This window comes from Cyanistes caeruleus, chromosome 4 (assembly GCF_971803275.1).
Source record: "Cyanistes caeruleus chromosome 4, bCyaCae1.hap1.1, whole genome shotgun sequence".
Classification (NCBI taxonomy): Eukaryota; Metazoa; Chordata; class Aves; order Passeriformes; family Paridae; genus Cyanistes; species Cyanistes caeruleus.
In genome coordinates this window covers 55,344,977-55,365,685 of record NC_141704.1, presented here as the reverse complement: position 1 = coordinate 55,365,685, position 20,709 = coordinate 55,344,977, and the positions used below count along the sequence as shown (strand labels likewise).

General features: G+C 41.9%; 1 protein-coding gene across 1 annotated transcript in view; it reads left to right on the top strand.

The window, feature by feature from the left end:
• TMTC1 (transmembrane O-mannosyltransferase targeting cadherins 1) overlaps nt 1–20,709 on the top strand; it is a 142,423-nt gene that overhangs the window by 10,609 nt on the left and 111,105 nt on the right. The window contains exons 2-5 of the mRNA XM_086884757.1: nt 1,391–1,568; nt 3,180–3,253; nt 4,384–4,560; nt 6,449–6,649. Coding sequence (XP_086740883.1) covers nt 1,391–1,568; nt 3,180–3,253; nt 4,384–4,560; nt 6,449–6,649 — 630 coding nt within the window. The remainder of the gene's footprint in view (nt 1–1,390; nt 1,569–3,179; nt 3,254–4,383; nt 4,561–6,448; nt 6,650–20,709) is intronic.

Sequence of the window (20,709 nt, the reverse complement as noted above, 5' to 3'; positions counted from 1 at the left end):
TTTCATATGTTGCCTCCACAAACACTTGAGTGGGACCACAGCAGGAATGCACAAGTAAGACTCTTGGTCTGATAAAATTGGATTGGTCTGTAAGATTCAACCCAGAACAGCTAACACTTCCTCGTGTGTAAATAAGAAATGTAGAGGGTTATTTATAAAAAAAAAAAAAAAAAAAAAAAAAAGTTGTCTGGCTCTCACAGACCTCTTCACACCTCCTCTGTCTCACAAAAAATCTGAGGTGTTTTCTTAGAGTAGCAACAGCTCAGTGGCCTTGCTGTCACATCATGCTTGTCAGGGAGACCCGGAGTCTTTGGCAACAGGAAGGATTATTGACCCTATAGCATATTTACAACTGCATGTAAAATATTTAGATTGAGTCTTCTTTTCACTGGTTCTCTTGTCGTTTGTTTAAAAAAAATCCCCTTCAACATTAGTTAAAGGACATTTTTCCAGATTCCTTGTTCATATATGGAGCCTTCCCTAGACAGGCACCATGTGTATGTGTGTATATTTGTGTAGATACATATATATATTTGTCCAAATGTACAGATGTTGTTAATACTTAAGAGAATTATCTTCAACTGCATGTAAGGCAAAGCTTGTCAGCAGCTGTTCAGCAAGCTGGCTGTAAGAAACAGTGACCAGAAGAATATGTTAATACATGCTGTCAAACAAATGTCATAACAGCTTGTTACGTTTCATTTTTTTTTATGATCAACACAAATAATGAACCCTAATTGTCTCACTGAGTCTAGGGTGATGTTAGCTATCTTACTTTTGCCATCAATGTCCTTATGAAAATGATACAAACTATTAGACAAACTTTATGCCAGTAAAGCATTTAAATAAAGACTTAACCTTCAGTGTGTGACACCATTTTGAGAGCTGAATGGGAATAAACGCCACTGTTAGGCCAAGCAGATGCTCCAGTGCCTTACCAAGTCCTTGTCTTGGCTGTTCTTGGGCAAAAGCATCTATTCTAGAGCAGAAAATAGCTACCCATATTGCACAGCCTCCACGTGGCCAGCAGAACCACAGAAGGTGCCAAGAGGGAAATAGGACAAGTGCCACGCTGCTGGCCAGGGTGATTTGCTGCTAAGGAAGCACAGGCATGGTCTCACTGCAGTGAGCTCTGCTGGGAGGGCACAGGACTCTCCCATCTCTGTCAAGAAGGTTGCCAAACACAACCACATAATAAAAAAAATTGAGGAAATGGTTTTCTCTTTAATCAGATAAACCAGAAGTTAAGAGCGATTTTCAGTAATTAGTTTAATAGCACTACCATTAGATGACTGCAAATGGGGCAAAAGGCATAATTCAGAGTATTTTAAAGATGTCTTGCTGTTAGATCTCTCAAATCCAGCAATGCTTTTGTTTTGTTTCCTTACAGGTTAAACATATTGCTGGCTGGCATGAACCCCTTCTATTTCCACGCAGTGAATGTAATTTTGCACTGTCTGGTGACTCTTGTGCTGATGTATACTTGTGACAAAGCTGTGTTCAAGGACTGTCGACTCGCTTTTGTCACGGCGCTCTTCTTTGCTGTGCATCCCATTCACACCGAGGCTGTAAGTATGTGCCACCAAGGCTAAAAATAAATTCATTCTTCACAATTTTAATTTTTTTTTTTTTTGAAGGAAACCTCTGAGTCATACAGAATGTGATACTTGTGATTTTTTTTTGCTGTGGGGGAGCAAAGGTGAGAATGTAGTCTATTTAAAATAATTTGTAGGAGTCATTAAGAAAAAAGTGTATTCATACTTGCAGTCTTTGTGCTCTGGAACTGAATTCTAAATGATGGTCCTAATCAGCCATGCTGGGAATAAATGGACAGCCATGAGTTTTCTCAAAGACCTCAGTGAGGCTGTGCTCTCCTGCTGGGATTTTGTTGCATGCCTTCAGTCCTCTCCTATAGCCATCAATTTTAGGGAGGAAAAGTGGAGGTAGCATTAGTGTGTATTCTGGAGGAGCTCTCTCAGACAGAGGTGATGACCCACAGATTAATCTGTATTTATTTCAATTAAAAGCTAGGAGAATCATCTTCAGAAAAATAGTTGTTCATGAATACCAGCATAAATTTACAGAACAGCAGCTCATATTGGATGTTCTTTCAGTCGTTATAAGGAAACATTTAAAGACATAATCATTCCAAAACTGCAGTCTGTTAGCATGAGGAGACACTTCTCTAGCTAAAAGGAGTCTTGCTGTCTTTGAGAAGGAAAGGTAAAGTCCACACTGCATAAAAGAAATGCTCTCATTAGCTGAGGTACCGTTGACATCACACTGCTCTCATTCCAAGCCTTTGTACATGAGGGAGGGAAACAGCTCCTGTGGCTGAGAGCTTTTGAGGAGAGATTACCTTAATAACAAAAAGCCACAAGCTTTGGAGTTACTCCCTGTGCTGTGTTGTGTGAACTAATCAGCTAGGATCCTTTTGATAATACAGCTTTATATTTTAAGGGAGGTTTTAGAAGAGGCACTCTTGGAATTTATTTTTGTCTGGGTTAGAACTTTAAAAGGTTAAAATAAATGCCAGAGCTCTGAATATAACTTAATTATGTAATCTCAAAAGGGGTGAAATTTCAAAGGGCCTTTTATTTGCTTTATGGGTGATTTTTGGATCCTTATGAAATAGGATATTGAAATAACTGTAAAAAAGAGTGTTTATCTATTCTTCTTCAGTATTCCCTTTTTTAAAAAAAGATTTTGTCCATTAATCCGTAGAAAAAACTCTTGCAAACTCAGATTGTTCAGGAGGAATAAATACTATAACACTATCCCTTTTTGGTGATAAAGTTCATTCAAATATTACTTATATAGTAAGTAATTTTCTTTAAAAAATTTCAGTACTGGGAATTGGATACATTTCTCATCTAAGCCTTATTATACAAAATTAAAACAGATCCTTAAAATTGGCATTTTCTATATAACTTTATTAATATTTTATTAAGCAAAGAATGACTTTACTGTTGGCTTACTCATTTGTTTTGCCAAGCTAGAAATGCAGCAGACAAAACTGTACACTATCCAAGTAACATTTTGGTATGCTGAGGGAGGGATAACACTGAAAGATCAAAAGCTTAAAATAGTAGCAGTGAGCATGGGTTGTTGAGGCAGTCACTGAGTGTTTTTACATTTTTAGATGTGTTTTTACACCTGTGTGTCTCCTTCCCTTTCAGGTAACAGGTATAGTAGGCAGAGCAGATGTCCTGGCCTGTCTACTCTTTCTGTTGGCTTTTCTCTCCTATAATAGGTACGTGCTAACGTCATGAGGTTCTTAAGTCTGAGGGGGGGCCCAAAGGCAGCTGTCAGTGTTTGGTGGTTTTTGGCAGAGGTACTTCCCACAGCTCAGTGCTCTATGGAAGTGTCCTGGCCCCTGCTTGTGGCCTTGGTGATGCTTATTAGAACGAAAACCAGCAAAACCAGAAGTCAGCGTTGCCAATCCCTCTTCCACTGACATTACAGCTGGCCATGCACCAGAGGAGGGCTTGTAAAAATGATAAAGAAATGTTTTCAGTGCAAGGCAAATAGTCTGCATGTTGGAGTGAAGAGCAGACAGACACATGCCTCCTTTCAAATGCGTGCTATGACTGTGGCACTCTGGAACACCTGGTCTGAGAGAGTTAAGGAGTGTGTCTAGACCATTAGTCATCCTTTTCAGATGAAAACTTGGCACTGCTTGCTGCTCTGTGTTCTAAAACTGTAACTGAACAAGTATAGATACAGAAATAGCTTAGTTGGATGGGGTTTCTGCACCTTTTGCATTATTTGCAGTTTGAAATAACATTGTTTGCATTCAGAAATAGCACCATGTCATCACAGCCACAGGGAGAAACTGCTTATATCCCTCTGGAGCTGTCTGCTACAAACCCACAGTGCTGTTTTCTTCTGAAGGTTTTGAGGGTGTGAAACATAGTGACCCCATAGGCATCTGCCTATTTTTCCTGCCTTCTCCCCTGTGATAGGGGCTTGCTGCCCAGTCTGTCAATGATTAGGACACATCTCTGACTCAGGGGAGTGTGAGTGGGAAGGAGGAATTTTTGCTTGCCTTGTGTTTTTTGTCCCATAAGGAGAATTAAGCATGTGTGTTCCACATGACAGAAAGCAGGTGTTTTTCTACCCTCTCTGTACTTACTCAGCCTTCCTCTGACTGTTTCAAGTCTACTTTATTTAGTTTCACCTCTTGTGCACCAAGAATTTGAGCAGCTCCCCATATTTGCGTCTTCCTGTCCTGTGGCCGAGCCTTTCCTTGTTTTAGATTGTTCATGTCTTAACACATTCATCTTAAAGCATTAAGGAAAAGTGTCTCAGTATTTGTGTGACTGTAGTAAACATGAAAATAACAGAGAAGTTAAGATATTTTATGTCAATTCTGTTTTTCAGGAGTGTGGATCAGCTTTATGTTGGGGAACATTTCCCTCCCACTGCCTCCCCATTATTTTTGCTGCTTAGTTTATTCCTTGGGACGTGTGCAATGCTGGTGAAAGAAACTGGAGTCACTGTGTTTGGTGTGTGCTTGGTTTATGACTTCTTTTCCCTCTCCTACAATGGACTCAAATTGTAAGTAACTCGTTATGCTCATGGTGCTTTACAGGTGTTTTCACCTGTTTTAGTCTAAAATATGTATTATTATGATTATACAGCACTGGGGGAGATGGACTTGTCCTGCTGAATTTGATGGTACACTTTAGAAAAATTTGGAGGGGCCCACGATTTTATTCTGTGGTTTTGGGTTTGTTTTGGATTTGTTGTTTGTTTTCATTACTGCCTTGCTGCCTGATAGCTTTTGTTGGGTAAACTGACCAGATGTGAAGAACTGATCCCTAAAATGCTGAATTTACCCTGGCAAGACTAACATTTATTTTTAGTGTGGGAGTTCTGACTGAAGCATCAACATCTTAAAATTTCTCTGGCTTAACTCCTTCCGTTCACAATGTCTGCTTGATTATTTGGTCACAGTGCCATGGGTTTAGAAATATTGTATGATGCTTAGTAGTAAAAACAGGTTTGATATTTTTCTGTCCTTTCAGAATGGAAAAAGAGGGAAAATACCCATCCAATTCTGGTTGGAATAATTAGCAGCTCTCAGAAGTCACTGTAGAAAAATTAAATACTTTGAAGGTTGCCCCCCACCCCCACTTAGTGTCACAAATAACTATGATATTTTCCATCCCCATTCAAAGTCAGAAGTCTTGTTTTATTGGAAGCTGTTTTTTATCTGTTTCTCTCCCAAAACATCCCTGGTGCAGATCTGTGAGTGAATGTAAGAGCTCAGAATGGGAGGTCTCGCTCCTCATATCATTTCATGTGTTTCCACTGGTGCTGCCCCACCAGCTCTGGAACCTGTCACACCCATGATATGAGCTTTTGTGCACCTGGGTTATGAAAAGAACACTGAATTTGTGTTTCTGCAGTGAATGAAATGAACAGAGCTGGCGCAAGGTGAGAGCAGCAACTGCAGGGAGGAGGAGGACTCCTCTCAGGAGCATCCTGGCTTCCCTCCCTTTGTGGCCCTTTCTCTGGGCCCTAATGGGGACAGAGCATGTTTCAGACCTGCCCTCTGGCAGCAATAGCAATCAGCAGGCAGGTACAATGGACCGGCAGGGGATTCCTCCTCTTTTCACTGGATAAGTAGTTCTTAGTGGTGTGACTGGTGGGCAAGCAGCCAGGGAGATTTCTGGGCACTGACAGCCAGCTTGCTTGTTAACACTTGCGTTTACACCCTGACAGGCGTGTTTCAGGAGCTGCCTGGCTAAAGGGAATACAACTGTTAATTAACTGGAGGGAAATCTGTGCCTTCCTCCTCCCTCCTTTCCTCAGTCTCCCCCTTCCCATAGGCCCGCATTCCAGGGGGCCTCTTCAAGCTGTTTTTTTGTTTCAGTGGCGGCCAGTTCCCCAGATGTGGCACTATTTAGCTTGTAGGAATGAGGCTCTCTAGTCCAGACGTGCTGTATTTTCATATCTCCTCTAGTTGCATGTATTGTGCATTTATCTATCTGCTCGTGATGCTCAAGATTTTACGACTGCATTTGACTTTAAGGGGCAGCAGAAAACAAACAGCCTTCTATGTGCTGCTGAAAACTTACCTGCTCCTTCTTCCAACCTTGCTGCTTAAAAGTGGTGGAACGTCATTTGTTTTCTGGAGCAAAAAATTAGGAGTGCTTCCCATCTTAACAGAGGTCCAGAGAACAGCTGGATACAGGAGTGCTCAACTTCTGTTGCTGCAGTATTAGATCTAGGTAGGAACTAATGAATGCTCCTAATAAATGCTGTCCTCTCAGCACACAACAGCTTTGTTTTGGATTAAAGAAATGCCGTCTGTCGTAGTTTGACACCGCGTTGTGCCGATTTCATAGCGCTCAACCCTTCGCTGAGTAAAAGCGCAAAGAACCGAAAGTCCTTCAATCCTTTTCTTTCCCCTTTCCCTTCTTTTTCTCCCTTTTCTCAGGAGGAACGGGGGCATTCAGCAGAGGCCTGTCCGTCCGGCCGTGTCCCCTGGGTGCGGCTCGCCGCCGGTGCCGCTGTCCGGCCGGGAGAACGGGAAGCAGCAGCGCTTGGCTCACCGCGGCGCCTGGAGCTCCTGCCACCCCGAGGAGCAGCCCAGCGGGGGCCTGCCCGTGCCCAGCAGAGCCATCTGGGCCATTCGCAGGTACTGCTGCCTGCTCCTGCTCCACTCCAGTCTATTTTGCAGCTGCCTTTTGTTTTAGCCGTTTTAATCCTGAAATTGCTGTGATTTTTCTTGTGCTACTGGAGAGGGAGGACGGGAGAAGGTGGAAGGAGGGTTAAGGGAGAGAAGAGAATATCTGAGGACTTGTTAGCTTTTTTGTTCTCTTTGATCCTTGTATTTGTCCCTGTTGTCCCTGATGGATAGTATCATAGAATTGTTTAGGCTGGGAAAGACTTCTAAGATTATCAAGGCCAGCTATTACCTCAGCACTGCCAGGCCTGCTACTAAACCCTGTCCCTCAATGCCACATCTTTTAAATACCTTCAGTGACTCCACTGCTTCCCTGGGCAGTCTGTTGTTGACAACCCTTTCAGTGAAGTAAATATTCCTAATATCCAATTTAAAACATCCCTGGCACATCTTGAGGCCATTTCCTCTTGTCCTGTTGCTTGCTCCTTGGGAGAGACCGATGCCCACAACAGGGAGCAGGAGGTTATCAATATAAAAAAAAAAATCTCCTGTCATCTTGTTCCTTGTTTCTTTTACTCCTCTTTCTTCCTACTGCTCCTTTCTCCCTCCTTTGCTTTATACTTTTTCCAGATGCCCTCCCTCTGCCCCCGCTTTTGGGAACATCCCTTTCTCACACAAGGGGAAAGCCTCTCGTTTTCCAGCCTCTTCAGGAGAGGCTGCAGAGGCTGTGCTGGATGGAGAGCCCGTGCACGTGGGATGGCTTCAGAGTGAGCTCCTCCACGCTGCCAATTGGCATTTGCTTTTTTGGCAGCTGCCTCTTCAAGTGTTGTCAAGGATTTCTGCACATGGCACATCAAGCCCTGCATGTACATAGCTGCTTTCTGTTTGAAAAGGGGCTCTCATGGTGGTGTAAGCGGCTCAGCTGCTCTCTTCTCAAGTGACTGGCTGTGTACAACACACTTGCAACAACTTGCTGTGCGAGGGTTAGCTGTGGGATGCCCCAAGTGGAGCTGGCTTGGTCCCAGTGGCTGAGAGGGAAGCACTCCTGTGAGAGTTGTGCTGTTGACATATTATATGAGATGAAGAACTCAAGACAATTTCTCCATTAAGATATATTGTTTTTAAAAAATGGAAAAAAAAGTAAATCCTTGCCATAGTAAAAAAAAAAAAACAAAGGAAAAATGAAGTTGCTGTCAAATCTGTAAGATTAATTATGCAATTTTTCCTTGTAATTCACATTTGTCTGACTTGTGTAGGTCTTCTTGCGTGGCAAAAGGATGGGGGGAAAAAGCTTTATGTATTTCAGAAGCTCCAAAATTGGTGGACAAATCTGGCACAGTGAAGTCGTTTTAGGTATCGTATTTAGTCTACCAGATTACTAATTGTAAGGTTTTAATTAGAATACAGTAGTAGTGCACTGATCTATACTTTTAAGTACTTGTAATGTGATCAAGTACATTTCTATTTAATAATAATTTATTTTACATCCTACTAAAGCTAACTGAAAAATGCAAGGAGATGTAATGGAGGAATTAAGGGAATTGGTCTAATTAGCAGTAACCGGAGCTAGTTATGTAAATTCTTGGTGCAGAGATATTTTTATTCTTTATTGTCACTTGCTCTTATATTCAGCTATCCAGTGAATATGTGGGTTGCAGTCCCAGTTGCCTTCAGGAGTAAGGAACGAGTTAGTCTGGAGGAAATTGTAGGTTTTATCACCACAGTTTATTGCAATTTTGGGGAACGTTGGCATATGCTACTGAAATGAGGTAACTAGAATCTCTTGTGGGTTGGATCCATCTCCCTGAGTTTTAAAACCTGAAGGAGGCTTGTGAGTGTATGTGCCTTTCCATGTGATATAAATGGGGAAGGACAGACAGGAACTTCCACCTTGTGGTTGGGGTAAGGCCTCAGTGCTCTCGCTGGGGTGTGCTGTGTGTCCTGTTGAAAACCAGTATCAGTGGCAGTCGTCACTCATACTCTTTTTCATGATTTGTTGAAGCCACTGGAAACTGGGATCTATTTTTTTACTTTTTTTTCTTTTTTTAAATTTGTTTTGGTTCTGCCATGTCCTGTGTGCCTCACACTCTGCATTGCTAAATGTGCTGCAGCCCATGAACACCTTTGAGACACCTAATCACTCTGAAGGTTTTCAGCTGTATAAATAGCTGGGGACTGCAGACTAAGCTTCTTGAAAAACAGGACTCCACAATAGCTTGCATACTTTTGAAACTGAAATCTCTGTTTCTCTTTGGTGTCCTAGAAGCTCATTTTTATTGTGTCTGCTGATGGGGAGACTCTTCCCTTGGAGTGGAGAATAGACTGGAATGAATGCTGCTATTTTCCATGTATATGAATGGCCGCAAAAGTTTTGTTGGTTTTTTTGTTTGTTTGGGGGTTTTTCTGGTTGTTTTTTTGTGGTTTATTTTTATTTATGTACTTTATTATATATGTATTTTTTTACCAGGTTGCAGAAGAAACAGGTGTACCTGGAGTTGTGCCCAACAGCATCACTTTAAATCTTGTGTTGTACTTGTAAAAGAGAGTGTGGGAGCTCACTACTCATTAGCATTGTGGGAACCAGGCCCAAAACCCCATTGATCCAGAATCCAATGAAATCCTAAAGGCTATAGCAGGGATGAATGTGATCTGATGACTAAACTGGCAGCGCTGTTGTTTCCTCTTAGAGTAGCAAGGGAAAGAAGATGGAAATGCTCTGCAGAATGTGGTGCATTCCAGGGATGTCTGTGCTGGCCCTAAGTTTGATAGACTGTGAGGAAAAACATGTTGAGGTCATAACACATCGTCCCTGTGCAGTGTGCGTGGTCAGGGTTTGAGCTGAAACAGATGCTGTCCTTCAGCATGAGGGAGGAGCAGAGGGAGAGGTGGAGGGAAAGCTCTGGCACACACAGTGTGGGACTCTGCTTGGCTTTTCCTTGCTGCCTGCTTCTATTTCCAATCCTTGGGTAGCTATGATTTTTTAAATTTTTTTTTTTTTCATTTTTGACTAATACAATAGTATAGCACATTTCTGCTTAAACATTAAATTACTGTTCAAAAAGCAGAAGTCTCAGCTGAATTTCTCTTCCTTCCCCTGGCCACACAGTGCAATGCTATGTCCTAGATTTGTAACTGATACAGGCAGAATGGTGTGACCCATTTCCCAGATGTGGGCTTTCATGTGTGCAAACTTCACCTTTCTTGAATTTGTTAGAGGGTGTTTGATAGGAAAGTGGGAGTATGAAACTGCCTGGGTTATAAAAGTGTGAGGAAGACACTTTCTGTTAGATGTGGTACAACTTTATTAAATTTTGGTAAGTTGTTCCTAGTTGCACTTACACACCCTGGAGATCAGCAGTGGTTGCTTTCATGTGCAAAGTGCAGCAGCAAAAAGCAGTGTGAGCCTCTGAGAAAAGCAGTAAGGTAACTATTATTTCTGTTGTATGTTTGCCCCCTGACAAATAAGGCAGAAAGCCTGGGTTCTTGTCTCTGGCCTGAAAGTTCCTTGCTGTGCAACAGCAAAATAGCAAGTAAGTGTTAAAGGGCTTTGCAAACACCACAGCTAAAGCAGGTGGAGAAATTCCAGGACAGTTTGAGGTTCAGTCTGTGGTGAAAAAGGTCTGGAGGTCTAGCAGGCAAAATGCTTTTCTTTTCTAGGAAAGCAAAATGAGTAGTCTGGAACATTAAGCAATAGAGCCAACCTAGGCTTTTTCCTTCCTCTCTTACTGGTGATGTCCTCAGGGTTGTGAGATTTTCCAATAAAGGATCAAGCTCCTAGTCTGTGATGCTCTGAGCAAAGGTTGGTGTTAGATTGCCTCTGTGTGAAAGCAGAGAAAAGGAAGTGCTGCATTGTTACTGGCTATAGGCTGAATTATTTTTTTACTTAATTGATATTTAAAATGGAATTTAGAAGAGGACAATGCAAGTTTGCCCCAAAAGGCAAGTAGGGCCCTGAGTCCCAAGGCCTAGGGAGGCACAGTGTGTGCTGAAGGATGGCAGATTAGGTCATTGCTCTCCTGGGATCTGTGGGATGCTGCTTCTGTGGCAAGTTTTCTTAATTCTAGCAGGTTTGCTGAGGTTCTGCCATTCTTGCTGTTTAGTAAGGTTAAGTTATGAATGAAGTTTGGCTGCCTCTGGGGAGGTGGATTGCAGAGGTGGATTTGGCCTGTGGTTTGTTCTTCTCTGAACTCAGTTCTTAAGCTGTTTTTTCCATTGTGAGTCTGAGCAATAGCTCTCTCTACTGCTGTGTCCGTGCAGTCTATGTAGGAAATGTTGAGTGAACCTTTCTGAAGGCCATGAATTCCCCTGCAGTCAGTGACAGTATTTATTGTCATGCACAGATGGTACCTGAGGCCTGCTAGAATCTAGAAACATGTCAGATGTGGGTGCCCCTATGCTTACAGCTTTGGATCCAGCCGAGGGTTCGCATGCTCTGGCCTGAAACTGTCTTCCAGAGAACCCTTGTGTAATCTTGGGAAAATAATTACATCTCTCTGTTCCCATGGCATGTGCTGGAAGATGAGGCACACTAATGCATGCTGTTTTTCCACCTCAATTTGTGTGATGTGCTGGTTGTCTTCTGTCCCCCTCCCAGAAAAGAAACAAAGCCAAGGGTTCTCTCTTAGGCATGCCTGTACCATCATGTGTCTTAATTTTTGAAATCTTCCAAGTGCTGTTTCAATACAAGTAACTGAACTTGTTGCTTGCAGACTGAAGTTTAGTTAAGAACAAGTTAAGTGCTTTGGTATGGTGATGACTAAGGTTGCATGCATGCAGAAAAAGACTTCTTTAGACCTCATTGTGCTGCAAAAATATGCGCTCACCAGGTAAGAAAGATTTGCCTTCCTTTTGGCCTCCTTGTGTGTTTTTATTGTGACAGTCTTTAGTTACACTATCACATGGCTTTTTCTTTTTTGCACGATCTCTGCTGGATTCATTGCCCAGAATGGATGGTGCTCACTTAATGAGTAACTATTCGATATTTTGTTTCTTCCTCGTCCGAGGCATTGCCTCATGCCCTATTTACTTCATGCTATTCAAGTCCTGCTCTGAGACAGATCTACAGCTTCTCAGTAATTCCTCTGTGTACAGGCTACCAAGTGCTGGTATTTCCTTGCAGTGTGTTACTTAGGTCTGTAATCTTCTAAAGTACTTTTGGCATTGTTGTGGATGTGTAACTTCCTTTACTGTTCAGAACAAACAAAGTGAATACCCAGAAATCTTGTAGAGGGGAGCCATATGGATGTTAAGAGTCAAATTCACCTTTGTATTTACTTCATGGACATCTGCTGGTTGAGCATGCAGACTACCTGGTGGCAGCAGTAGACTGTGCTCTATAGGAGTCATTATTGAGAGGTGAGGGACCTTTTCCTTTAGATGTTTGCAGACAGAGGAGGCAGAATGATAGGATGTTCCCTTCCAGACTTGGAGAGGAATGAACCTGGCCCAGCATGTGCAGCTTTTCTGGCAGCCCTTGCCTTCCTCTCTCCCCAGTTGGTTGTCCTGCCTCATCTGCTGCAGGCTCTCCTCATCTTTTCTCTTGTTTGCTTTTTTTTTTTTTTAGTCATTTAATTGCTTCCAATCTTTGCTCTCAGGCTTTGCCTTTTGGATCTTGCTCCTTTCCTCAAAAGCTACTGTGTTAGTCTCACTGCCAGGGTCCCTCCTGTACTCCTGTCCCCTAAGTCCTTGCCAAGCCAATTCAAGGGCCCTGATCTGTGTTCTTGTACTGCCTCTTGCATCCTCCACGTGCTCCCCACTCCTCCCATCTCTCTGGTTCGATCTTTTGCCGTGGGAGCTTTGCCCAGCATGGGGGCAAGGTCCCTCTGGATTCTTTCAGCTTTCAGCATTCACTGTCCTTGCTTATCTTCTGCTCCACAGGCTGCAAACCCCAGTTTCTTTTTGATCTCATCTCTCCAGCTTTGGGGGTTCAGCTCTCCTCTGCCCTGTAACTAACTTGGGAGTTTTCCCTCTGCTCGCTGCCTGGGTTCCAGGAGGAGGGAGCGTGGAGAGCCAGGCAGAAGGCAGGAGCCTGCTCTGGTGCTTGGGGTGGCGTGGAGCCACAGCTGATCTCACTCTTGGCTTCCTTGTGGCTGGAAAAGCAGGCACTTGTGCATGCACTTGTATGAATAGAAGAGGGCTGGTTTTCGCTTGGACACCCTTTGTTGGATCTGTGTTTCAGCCACTGTTCTGAATAGCACTTTTCTTGCAGTACAGAAAAACAGCTCTCTCCCTTTTAAAGTACTTCCTAGAAGGAAGGGGAAAGTAAATAATTTCTCCTGGACTATTTATATGCGACAGTACCAAGAGGCCCTGTTTATTTCAGTAAGCAGCAAATAAACTGAGTAGTTTGCCTTCATGTACATTGAATGTCAGAAAAAAGGGACAAGACTGAGTCTGATGTTATTTTTCTTAGCTGATGATGACTTAGCTTTTTTGGGTTTTTTCCTTTCTAGAAAAGATTATTTAGTCTTTTAAAAGTTCTTTAGACTTTGATTTAGTTCATGAAAATCCATTTTTGTGGAAATTGTGCCTGGGACAAAGAATGGTGCTGCACAAAACAGAATCAGGAGGAAAAGTTAATGACTGGTCTTGGTGCTTTTGGGTTTCTTTTTTCCCCATCTTCTGACAGATGCTGATCGCTTATTCATTCGTGTGCAGAGGGAGAAGGTTCTTTTCTCTCATTAATGGGAATTGCATTTAAGCCCTGCAGTTGCAGTCACTTCATTGTACGTCAGCCTCTTCTGTTCCCTGTGCTGCTAATTGGAAATCCCCAATTTGTAGGTGCAGCCTGTGTGTCCCAGAGCTGACTCACAGGAGTCTCTGTTCATTCCCTTTACTTCACAGGACTGCCTTTCCATTCACAGTTCATGGCAGTCTCATTAAAGCAGTGTTTGAAACAGCAGCGTGCCCATGCTCATTGGCTTTCTCTGAAAGCCCTGTAAACCAGTGTCGAAGAATTAACAGCGGCTGAGAAACAGGAACAAACCCTAATGGACTGCCAGGTCACTTTCCTTGCAGTAAATCTGGGTTAGTTTGGCACAGAACAGTATTTCAGTCACCCAGGAAATAACAAAAAAACCCCAACCACAACACCTGAAGATGGATGACACCGAGACTTGCAGGTGTTTCCCTGGGTAGCAAATCTAATGGAACAATTTCTCTCTTACACTTTGACTTCCAGACACATTTTTTGACATCTTTGTGGAAACTTTTAGGCTGTTCTCAGGAGTAAAGGGCTCAGCTGTAACTACCTACCTCATTAATGACTGGTGCTTTCCAAGCTGGTCCATGTCTCCTCTGTGAACCTGGTAATCACAGAATGTATTAAGGGAGGGACAGCAGACTCTCAGGACTAAGTTACTTGGTTTTAAGTGTTCACAGGCTGATACAAGCAATCATTTTCTCAAAACCACAAGGACACCAATCTCATCAAGTGTGACTTTAGGTGGATGGTTTCATTTGTGTGATAAGTGTTACTTTGATTTTTTTAATATGAAGTAGCTGTTGAGATTTAATATTTGGTTTAAAAAGTCTAAAAAAAACAAAATCTGCTAGCATGTGTAATGTTTCTCCCATCCTCCCTGTAGGCTTTCCAAGATGAACAGATTCTTCCCTGACTAGAAACTTAATCTTCAACTTAATCTAAAGCAGAGTATTAAATCCTCTTTCACATTTCTAATGCAGTTATCCCAATATTCTTTTCCAACGAGTGCATTAGAAACCTTAATCTTCTACTTGGCTTGGAAATGCTGGAACACACTTTCCTCTCTTGATCTTTGAAATGCAGATTTTTTGTTTCTATTCTTTTAAGCAATTTCCAGAATGTGAATATCCAGGAAACTGCGGCGCAAAAGGGACTCTTGTAAATGCATTCCACATTCCCAAACATCCGTGCTAAAATTCAGATATTGGCCAAAGTAAGCCATGAAAGGCAAGGTTTGTGCTTGGGCTGTTGGAATGTTGCTGTGGAGTGTTTGCTTTCCAGGTCTGATAGGTCTTGCAGCATCTGGTGACACCCTGCTTTGCCTTACGGATTCTCATTGCCTGCCACAACTGATCACAGAGTGGTTTAAATGATAATCTTCCACTGGAATATGCTGTGGTGGTTGTTTTGATTTTTTTTTTTTTGACTGTCTTTCTAAAAGTTAGGTTTGGTTGTCTTAAGAAAATATCATTCTTTTGCCATGTGGATAATGCAACTGTTCCCTCTGTTTAAAGCTTTGGTTGGCAGCATATTTGCTGTAGGTCCTTTGCTCAGGCTGTGGGCTGAAGTCTGCTCAAGTCTCTCCTTTTGTGACCTGTGAAATCCCTTGGTTTTGCAAATCAGCTCTGGTATGAGGAAATATCAAACATAAAATTATTACTTGAAACTAACTGTGGTTGAACTTTGGTTGTGCTAGTATAAAAAGTGTAGAAAAAAGTACAGTTCCATTTAATCTGTGAAAGGTACCAACAAATCCTCTGGGTGTTCTTCTAAAGAGGAAAATTAGCAGGAAAAGCTGGACAAGAAAGTTTTCCACTGATTGTTCAAAATAAAATTCAGGGAAAGAGCAATTATCAGTTAGAGGTGGCAGGGAGATGGAGCATTGCCTTTATATCCTTCCCATAAAACACAGCTTTATCCTGTCATACACACACATACAGTTCCTTCAAGACCATGCTAGGAATTTCTGTAGGGACCAAGCTGGTAAAAAAATAAAAGGTGTAAAATTATGGGTTTGGGTACTAGGTGAGTTAATTGCATTTACCATAATCTCTGCCTAATCTCATGACAGCAGCTTGTATGACTGCACCTGTGAGTTGTCTGTAAAAATTTGAAGCAGATGTTTCTTCTGTTTTGTGGTAGTAAACTCAGTTAATTTGTTGTTGTTCTCCCTCTTCTCCCCAGTTCTCTCCACTGTTAATTATGTCACATACATTTCAGCAGATGAATTGCTTACAGTACAAATGTTTTTGGTAAAAGCATCAGGAATTTTAATTTTAGAAAGCTGCCACCTGGTCTGTGGTCTAAATGGCTGCTAATGCTGGTCTTTCTAATCAATCTCTTATGGTCAGCATTCCTTTGCTGATCTTGGCTGGCATACTGTGGATTCACTGTCATGACCCTGCCTGTGGTCCTGACTGGCATCTCCATCTTGGAATTACTATGGGAAATGAAATTCCTTCATTCATTGCCCATACAAGCTTTTGGATATGATGGATAGCTTTCTACCCAGAAGGCATTTGTTCATGCATTTGGTCTAGTGCTATACATCAATATAAACAGAGGAATTTTTGAATATATTTCTTCAAGGGAAAAAAAAAACCAACAAAACAACAAAGAATTCATTTTAATTTAAGTCAGGATTTTTCTGTTGAACTCCCATCAGTATATTTAACATAATAGAAGAATATATCAAACCAGACTAGCTCTCTGTTCTGACCATGGCCATTCCTGGATGCTTACTGAGAAGAGAAGAATGGGCATGGGGCCAGGACAGGGTTATCTTTCCTTACTGTGGCTGCTGAGCATGTGCCAGGCATTGATTTAGAGCCCATGGATCTGGATGCTGTATCTAGAGCACTGTGTTTAAGACTCTCTGTGGACCTGTACTCTGTGGAGTTGCCTCATTTCCTTTTTAGAATCCTTCTCTCCTCTGACTTTGAGGGTCTCTTGTTGCTGTGAGTTCTGTGATTTTAATTGCACACCATATAAAGGAATCCTTTTGTTTGCTTGAAACGTGATAATTTCATTGGGAGCCCTTTGACTTCGTGTGATAAGAAGTAGAAAGTAATTTTGCTGGTTCCCTTCCTCAGGCCCTTTGTAATTTTATAGTATTTCCATGTGCACTCCCTTCCCAGGGTGGAGAGCCCTGTTCTCTTGACTCTCTCCTCACACAGACACCATTCCATGTGTCTGATGAGCCTTATTACCCTGTTCTGTACCTCTTCAATCTCTATTAGATCCTTTGGGAAATGGGCAGAGGAAGGGAAGGTCTCAGAATATCATGTAGTACCCCAGATGCTGGGACTTGGATTTTTATTTATTATATTATTACTTCTGATTTTCACAAGCTGCATTTTTTTTTTTTTTTGGTGCTGATTTATGTCATGACTTTTTTTTTTTTATTGTTTATTCTTTTGTTTTGACTGGAGTACGCTCGGGTAATACGTACAGTAAAAATCAGAATGGAAAAATCTGAGTATATTTTATTGCTATGTTTTCTATTGTGTGTACTGGCTTTGGCTGCATCTGCCTGGCCTGTTCCCCATTACAAGGGAATGGCTGGGCTGAGATGCTGAACTGAGCTAAGAGGAGCCAGGATGATTTTGGGGCCAGAGATGACACCATCAAAGTCTGTAGCCGCTGTATCTGGTGACCTAAGTTACCTAAATGTGGGTTTACAATATATCCTTCCCTTCTTAACTGCTGCTTGGGGATCAGTAATATCTCAAAGAAACCTTGGGCAAGGCTTGTGGGCTGAGCTGAAGGGCAGAATCCCCTCGTGTCTATGTTCTATCAGTCAGGGAGAAGCATTACCTCTCTAAACCAAAGGGCAGAAAGTTTGAGCATTTTCCCAAATTCATAAACATAAAGTCTGACATAAAGCAGAGTCTTAATCCAGAATTTCCCAAATCTTAAGCAGATCCACCTCAACAGAAGTCTTCCTCCCAGTAAACTGACAATTTCTTTCTTAAAATTTGCTGAAAGGATAGAGCCCCCCTTTTGTTCTCTGCTTTCCTGGAAGCTTAAAGCTTCAGCATTTGTCACTTTTGAGTGCTAAGATCTAGACAGTGCAAGCCATGAGAGCTGCTGTCCCAGGGCTTTCATGTCACTATTTGTTGCATTATTTACTTTGATCTGATTTGGCCTCTTGACTCCATCAAAAGCGCCTTTCAATGTGAATTAATTAAGAGAACTGTATTTTCTCCCTTCAATTGCCTTTAAAAACAAAATGCTCCCAGGTGGCATTAAGGAAGGAGAGAAGTGGGTTTTTTTCTCTGCACAAGCCATGCTTTTGTCATGGACCAAAGGCTTTCTCTGCCTTCCCTTACACTTTGGGAGTCTGGTGATTTTATGGATTGAAGGTGCTTTTTCCTGGGAGTTTGGAAATGCCAGAACAGAATGAGAGCCCCTCAGTGGCCTACCAGCCCAAATGAGCAGCTTTCTCATAACGAAGATGACTTTAATATTGCAGCAGAACACTCAGTTAATTATGAGGTGTGAATAAGGAATATGTTTCACAGTGCCTTGGCAATTTTCTGAGTTCACTGATCCGTAAACAAGATTATTCCCTAATAGTCCTTCATCTCTGCCATTATTGCACAAGGATATTCAACTTTAAATTAAATTAAAAATTATCATCGTTAAAGTTAGTTGAGCCATGGCTAATCTTTTGAGAATGTTTCCAGGATTAACTATTTTAGATTTGCTCAGTTATTTGGGGAAGAGAGATTTTTTTTTTTGTCGTTCTTCCTGTGCCATTTTTATAAAGACCACACTGTAGCAGCCTTCTGCTGGGAAATGTGAATTAGACCAGTTTTTCTTTCTTTCTTTTCAAAGTCCTTGACACTTCAGGCAGCTGATGTTTTAGGGGGGGAAGTGCTTCTTCAAGGTACATGGTAATTTTTTTACAGTTCTTTCAGCTTTTACTAACCCAAGAGCAAGGGACTAAATTTGATTCCTGACTGCCAGCTGTCCAGCCCAGCTCTGTCTGTGGCCCTCAGCCTGTTTGGATGGGATGGAAATGACACAGGCTGTTGGTGCAGAGCTGTCACACAGTTTGTGATCTCTCTGGATTATGCAGAGCTGCGACTCCTTGAAGGAATTTTTACCATTACTTGAGTGTCACTGTAGATTTTTAAGGTCAAGAGGGGCCATTAATGATCATCTAATCTGAATTAGAGCATGGTGCAAGAGGCAGAGCTCCATGTAAGAATTACTGCAGGAAGCCTGCATTTCTCATTTCTTTGTGAGCTGTCACACATCTGTCAGCAGCCCTGACTTTAAAGACTTGATGTGAGGGAGTATTTGAAGTAATCCTTAGGTGGATGGTTGCAGCAGTGTGCTATTCTCACTGTTAAAAATGTGCCTATTTCTGGTCTGATCTATCTAATTTCAGCTGCCAAGCACTGCATCTCATTATGTCTTTTTCCAGTAGATTAAACAGGGCTCTCCTTGCTGAAAGTTTTGCAGTCTGTGATTGTTGTCTCACCGTTCTTCCAGACACACAAAGGCTGGGCTTCCTCTGGGTACATGTACTCAGCAGTTGCTGTTGTGATGCAGTTTATGTATTTGGACTGGAACAAGTCTCACATTAGATAGCTGGGTCCTGCTAATCACATGTCTGCACTGGCATGCAGATCAGAGTGGAAGAAGCGAGCTTTCTAAGCATTTGCCAATCTTAGTTTGTTTTTTTAAGTTTTTTCATTTGGATGTCACGCTAAACAGTTGGAAAGCAGTAAAAGAGTTATGTTTTGCAGCACAAAATTGACATATTGTAAAAGCTTTGCTGAGTAAAACCAACTGGATTAGAGTAAAATTAGCGTATCTTTGATAATAAATCCCTGTGGAGCAAGAACAAGCTCTTCCCATGTGCTTCCTGTGTTTTTAGCACAACAGTGTTTCAATCTTAATTGGAAAATTAGTCATATGAGGAGGTGCACTTGATCTTGCATCTGCACACACAGATGACATTTGGATGGTGTGCTGCTCCTGATCTTAGGAGCGCTGCCACGCATCAGCAAGCGCAAGTGCTCCAAGTCTGGAAATGACATTTTGTCTGGAAGGGCTGAGAGTGAACATGTGGTCTTGGAAATGCTGCACTGAGCCCCTGCTCACAGTGGTAAACTTGGAGGAAAAGGAGTGGAGAAAATTTGGAATGATCATCCCTTTTAACACAAGACTGTCCCTCACAAAATAGTTCCTAGCAGGTTTTACATTGAATTTACTTTTAGAAACCAGAAAATAGATAGATTGATACTTTTATTTCATATCCAATATGTTTTATAATCAGAAAGTGTAATTTCAGAGGGGAAAAATGCCTTCTGCTGAGTTGCTGGTGGCCTTGCCTAGAGTGTGTCAGGAAAGCAGGGATGTCAGGTGTTGACTTACACAGATGATGCTTCATTTGTGAGATTCAGTTAGATTAAAGTGCAAAGTAATATGAATAATTTGGCTTCAGGTTCAGTGTTTAAGAATGCATAAGACCTGAATATCTGCATTATGCCTTTACACCAGCAGAGACTGTGACCCAGCTGCCAGACTACGCTGTGGTTACCATTATCTTTTACATAATGATTTTTCATATTCTCATATTTGATTTTTTTTTTAAGCATCTGTCATTACCTCTCCAGAAACCCCTTACAAATTAGAGGTGCATCTTGCATAACTGAAGAGCAATTATTGTTCCATTACCAAGTAATGAAGTGCACACTTATATGAAAAGAACGATGACTCAAGATTTGATAAAGTTCAGTAAGATTCTTAAGATAATTTCTGGAAGTGTTTTTTGCCTTCAAAGCTTATATTTCAATAGGTGGCAGATCTTATATTGAGTATCTTACTTAAAAGGGTATTAAGGAAGAAAAAACATATCTGAGAGCTTCAAAAAGGGAGCTGTTTTCCTTTCAAACTCAAGGCAGATGTTTTGACAAAAGATGTCCCCCTGCCATGGGAGGACAGGAGGGTTTGTGATTACTGATGTTGATTTAGTGTGGTGATTCATTGTGTTCTTGTCCCCCTGGTAATTCTGTCAGGACACGAAGGAAGCTTCAGGGAAAACAGGAGTCCTGGGAATTCAGTATGGTGTGGTCATCCCCCAGGTTATGTTTGAAGACAGCTTTAGTTTTCACAGAATCATTAAGGTTAAAAAGGACCCTCAGGATCACAGAGTCCAACCATTAATCCAGCACCACTGTGCTCACCATTAAACTATAGCCCCAAAGTGCTTGGACAGCCTGTTCCAATGCCTGACCACACTTTCAGTGAAGAAATGTTTCCTAATATTCAATCTGAACCTTCTCTGGCACAACTTGAGGGCATTTCCTGTTGTCTTATCACTTGTTACCTGGAGGAAGAGACTGACCCCCAG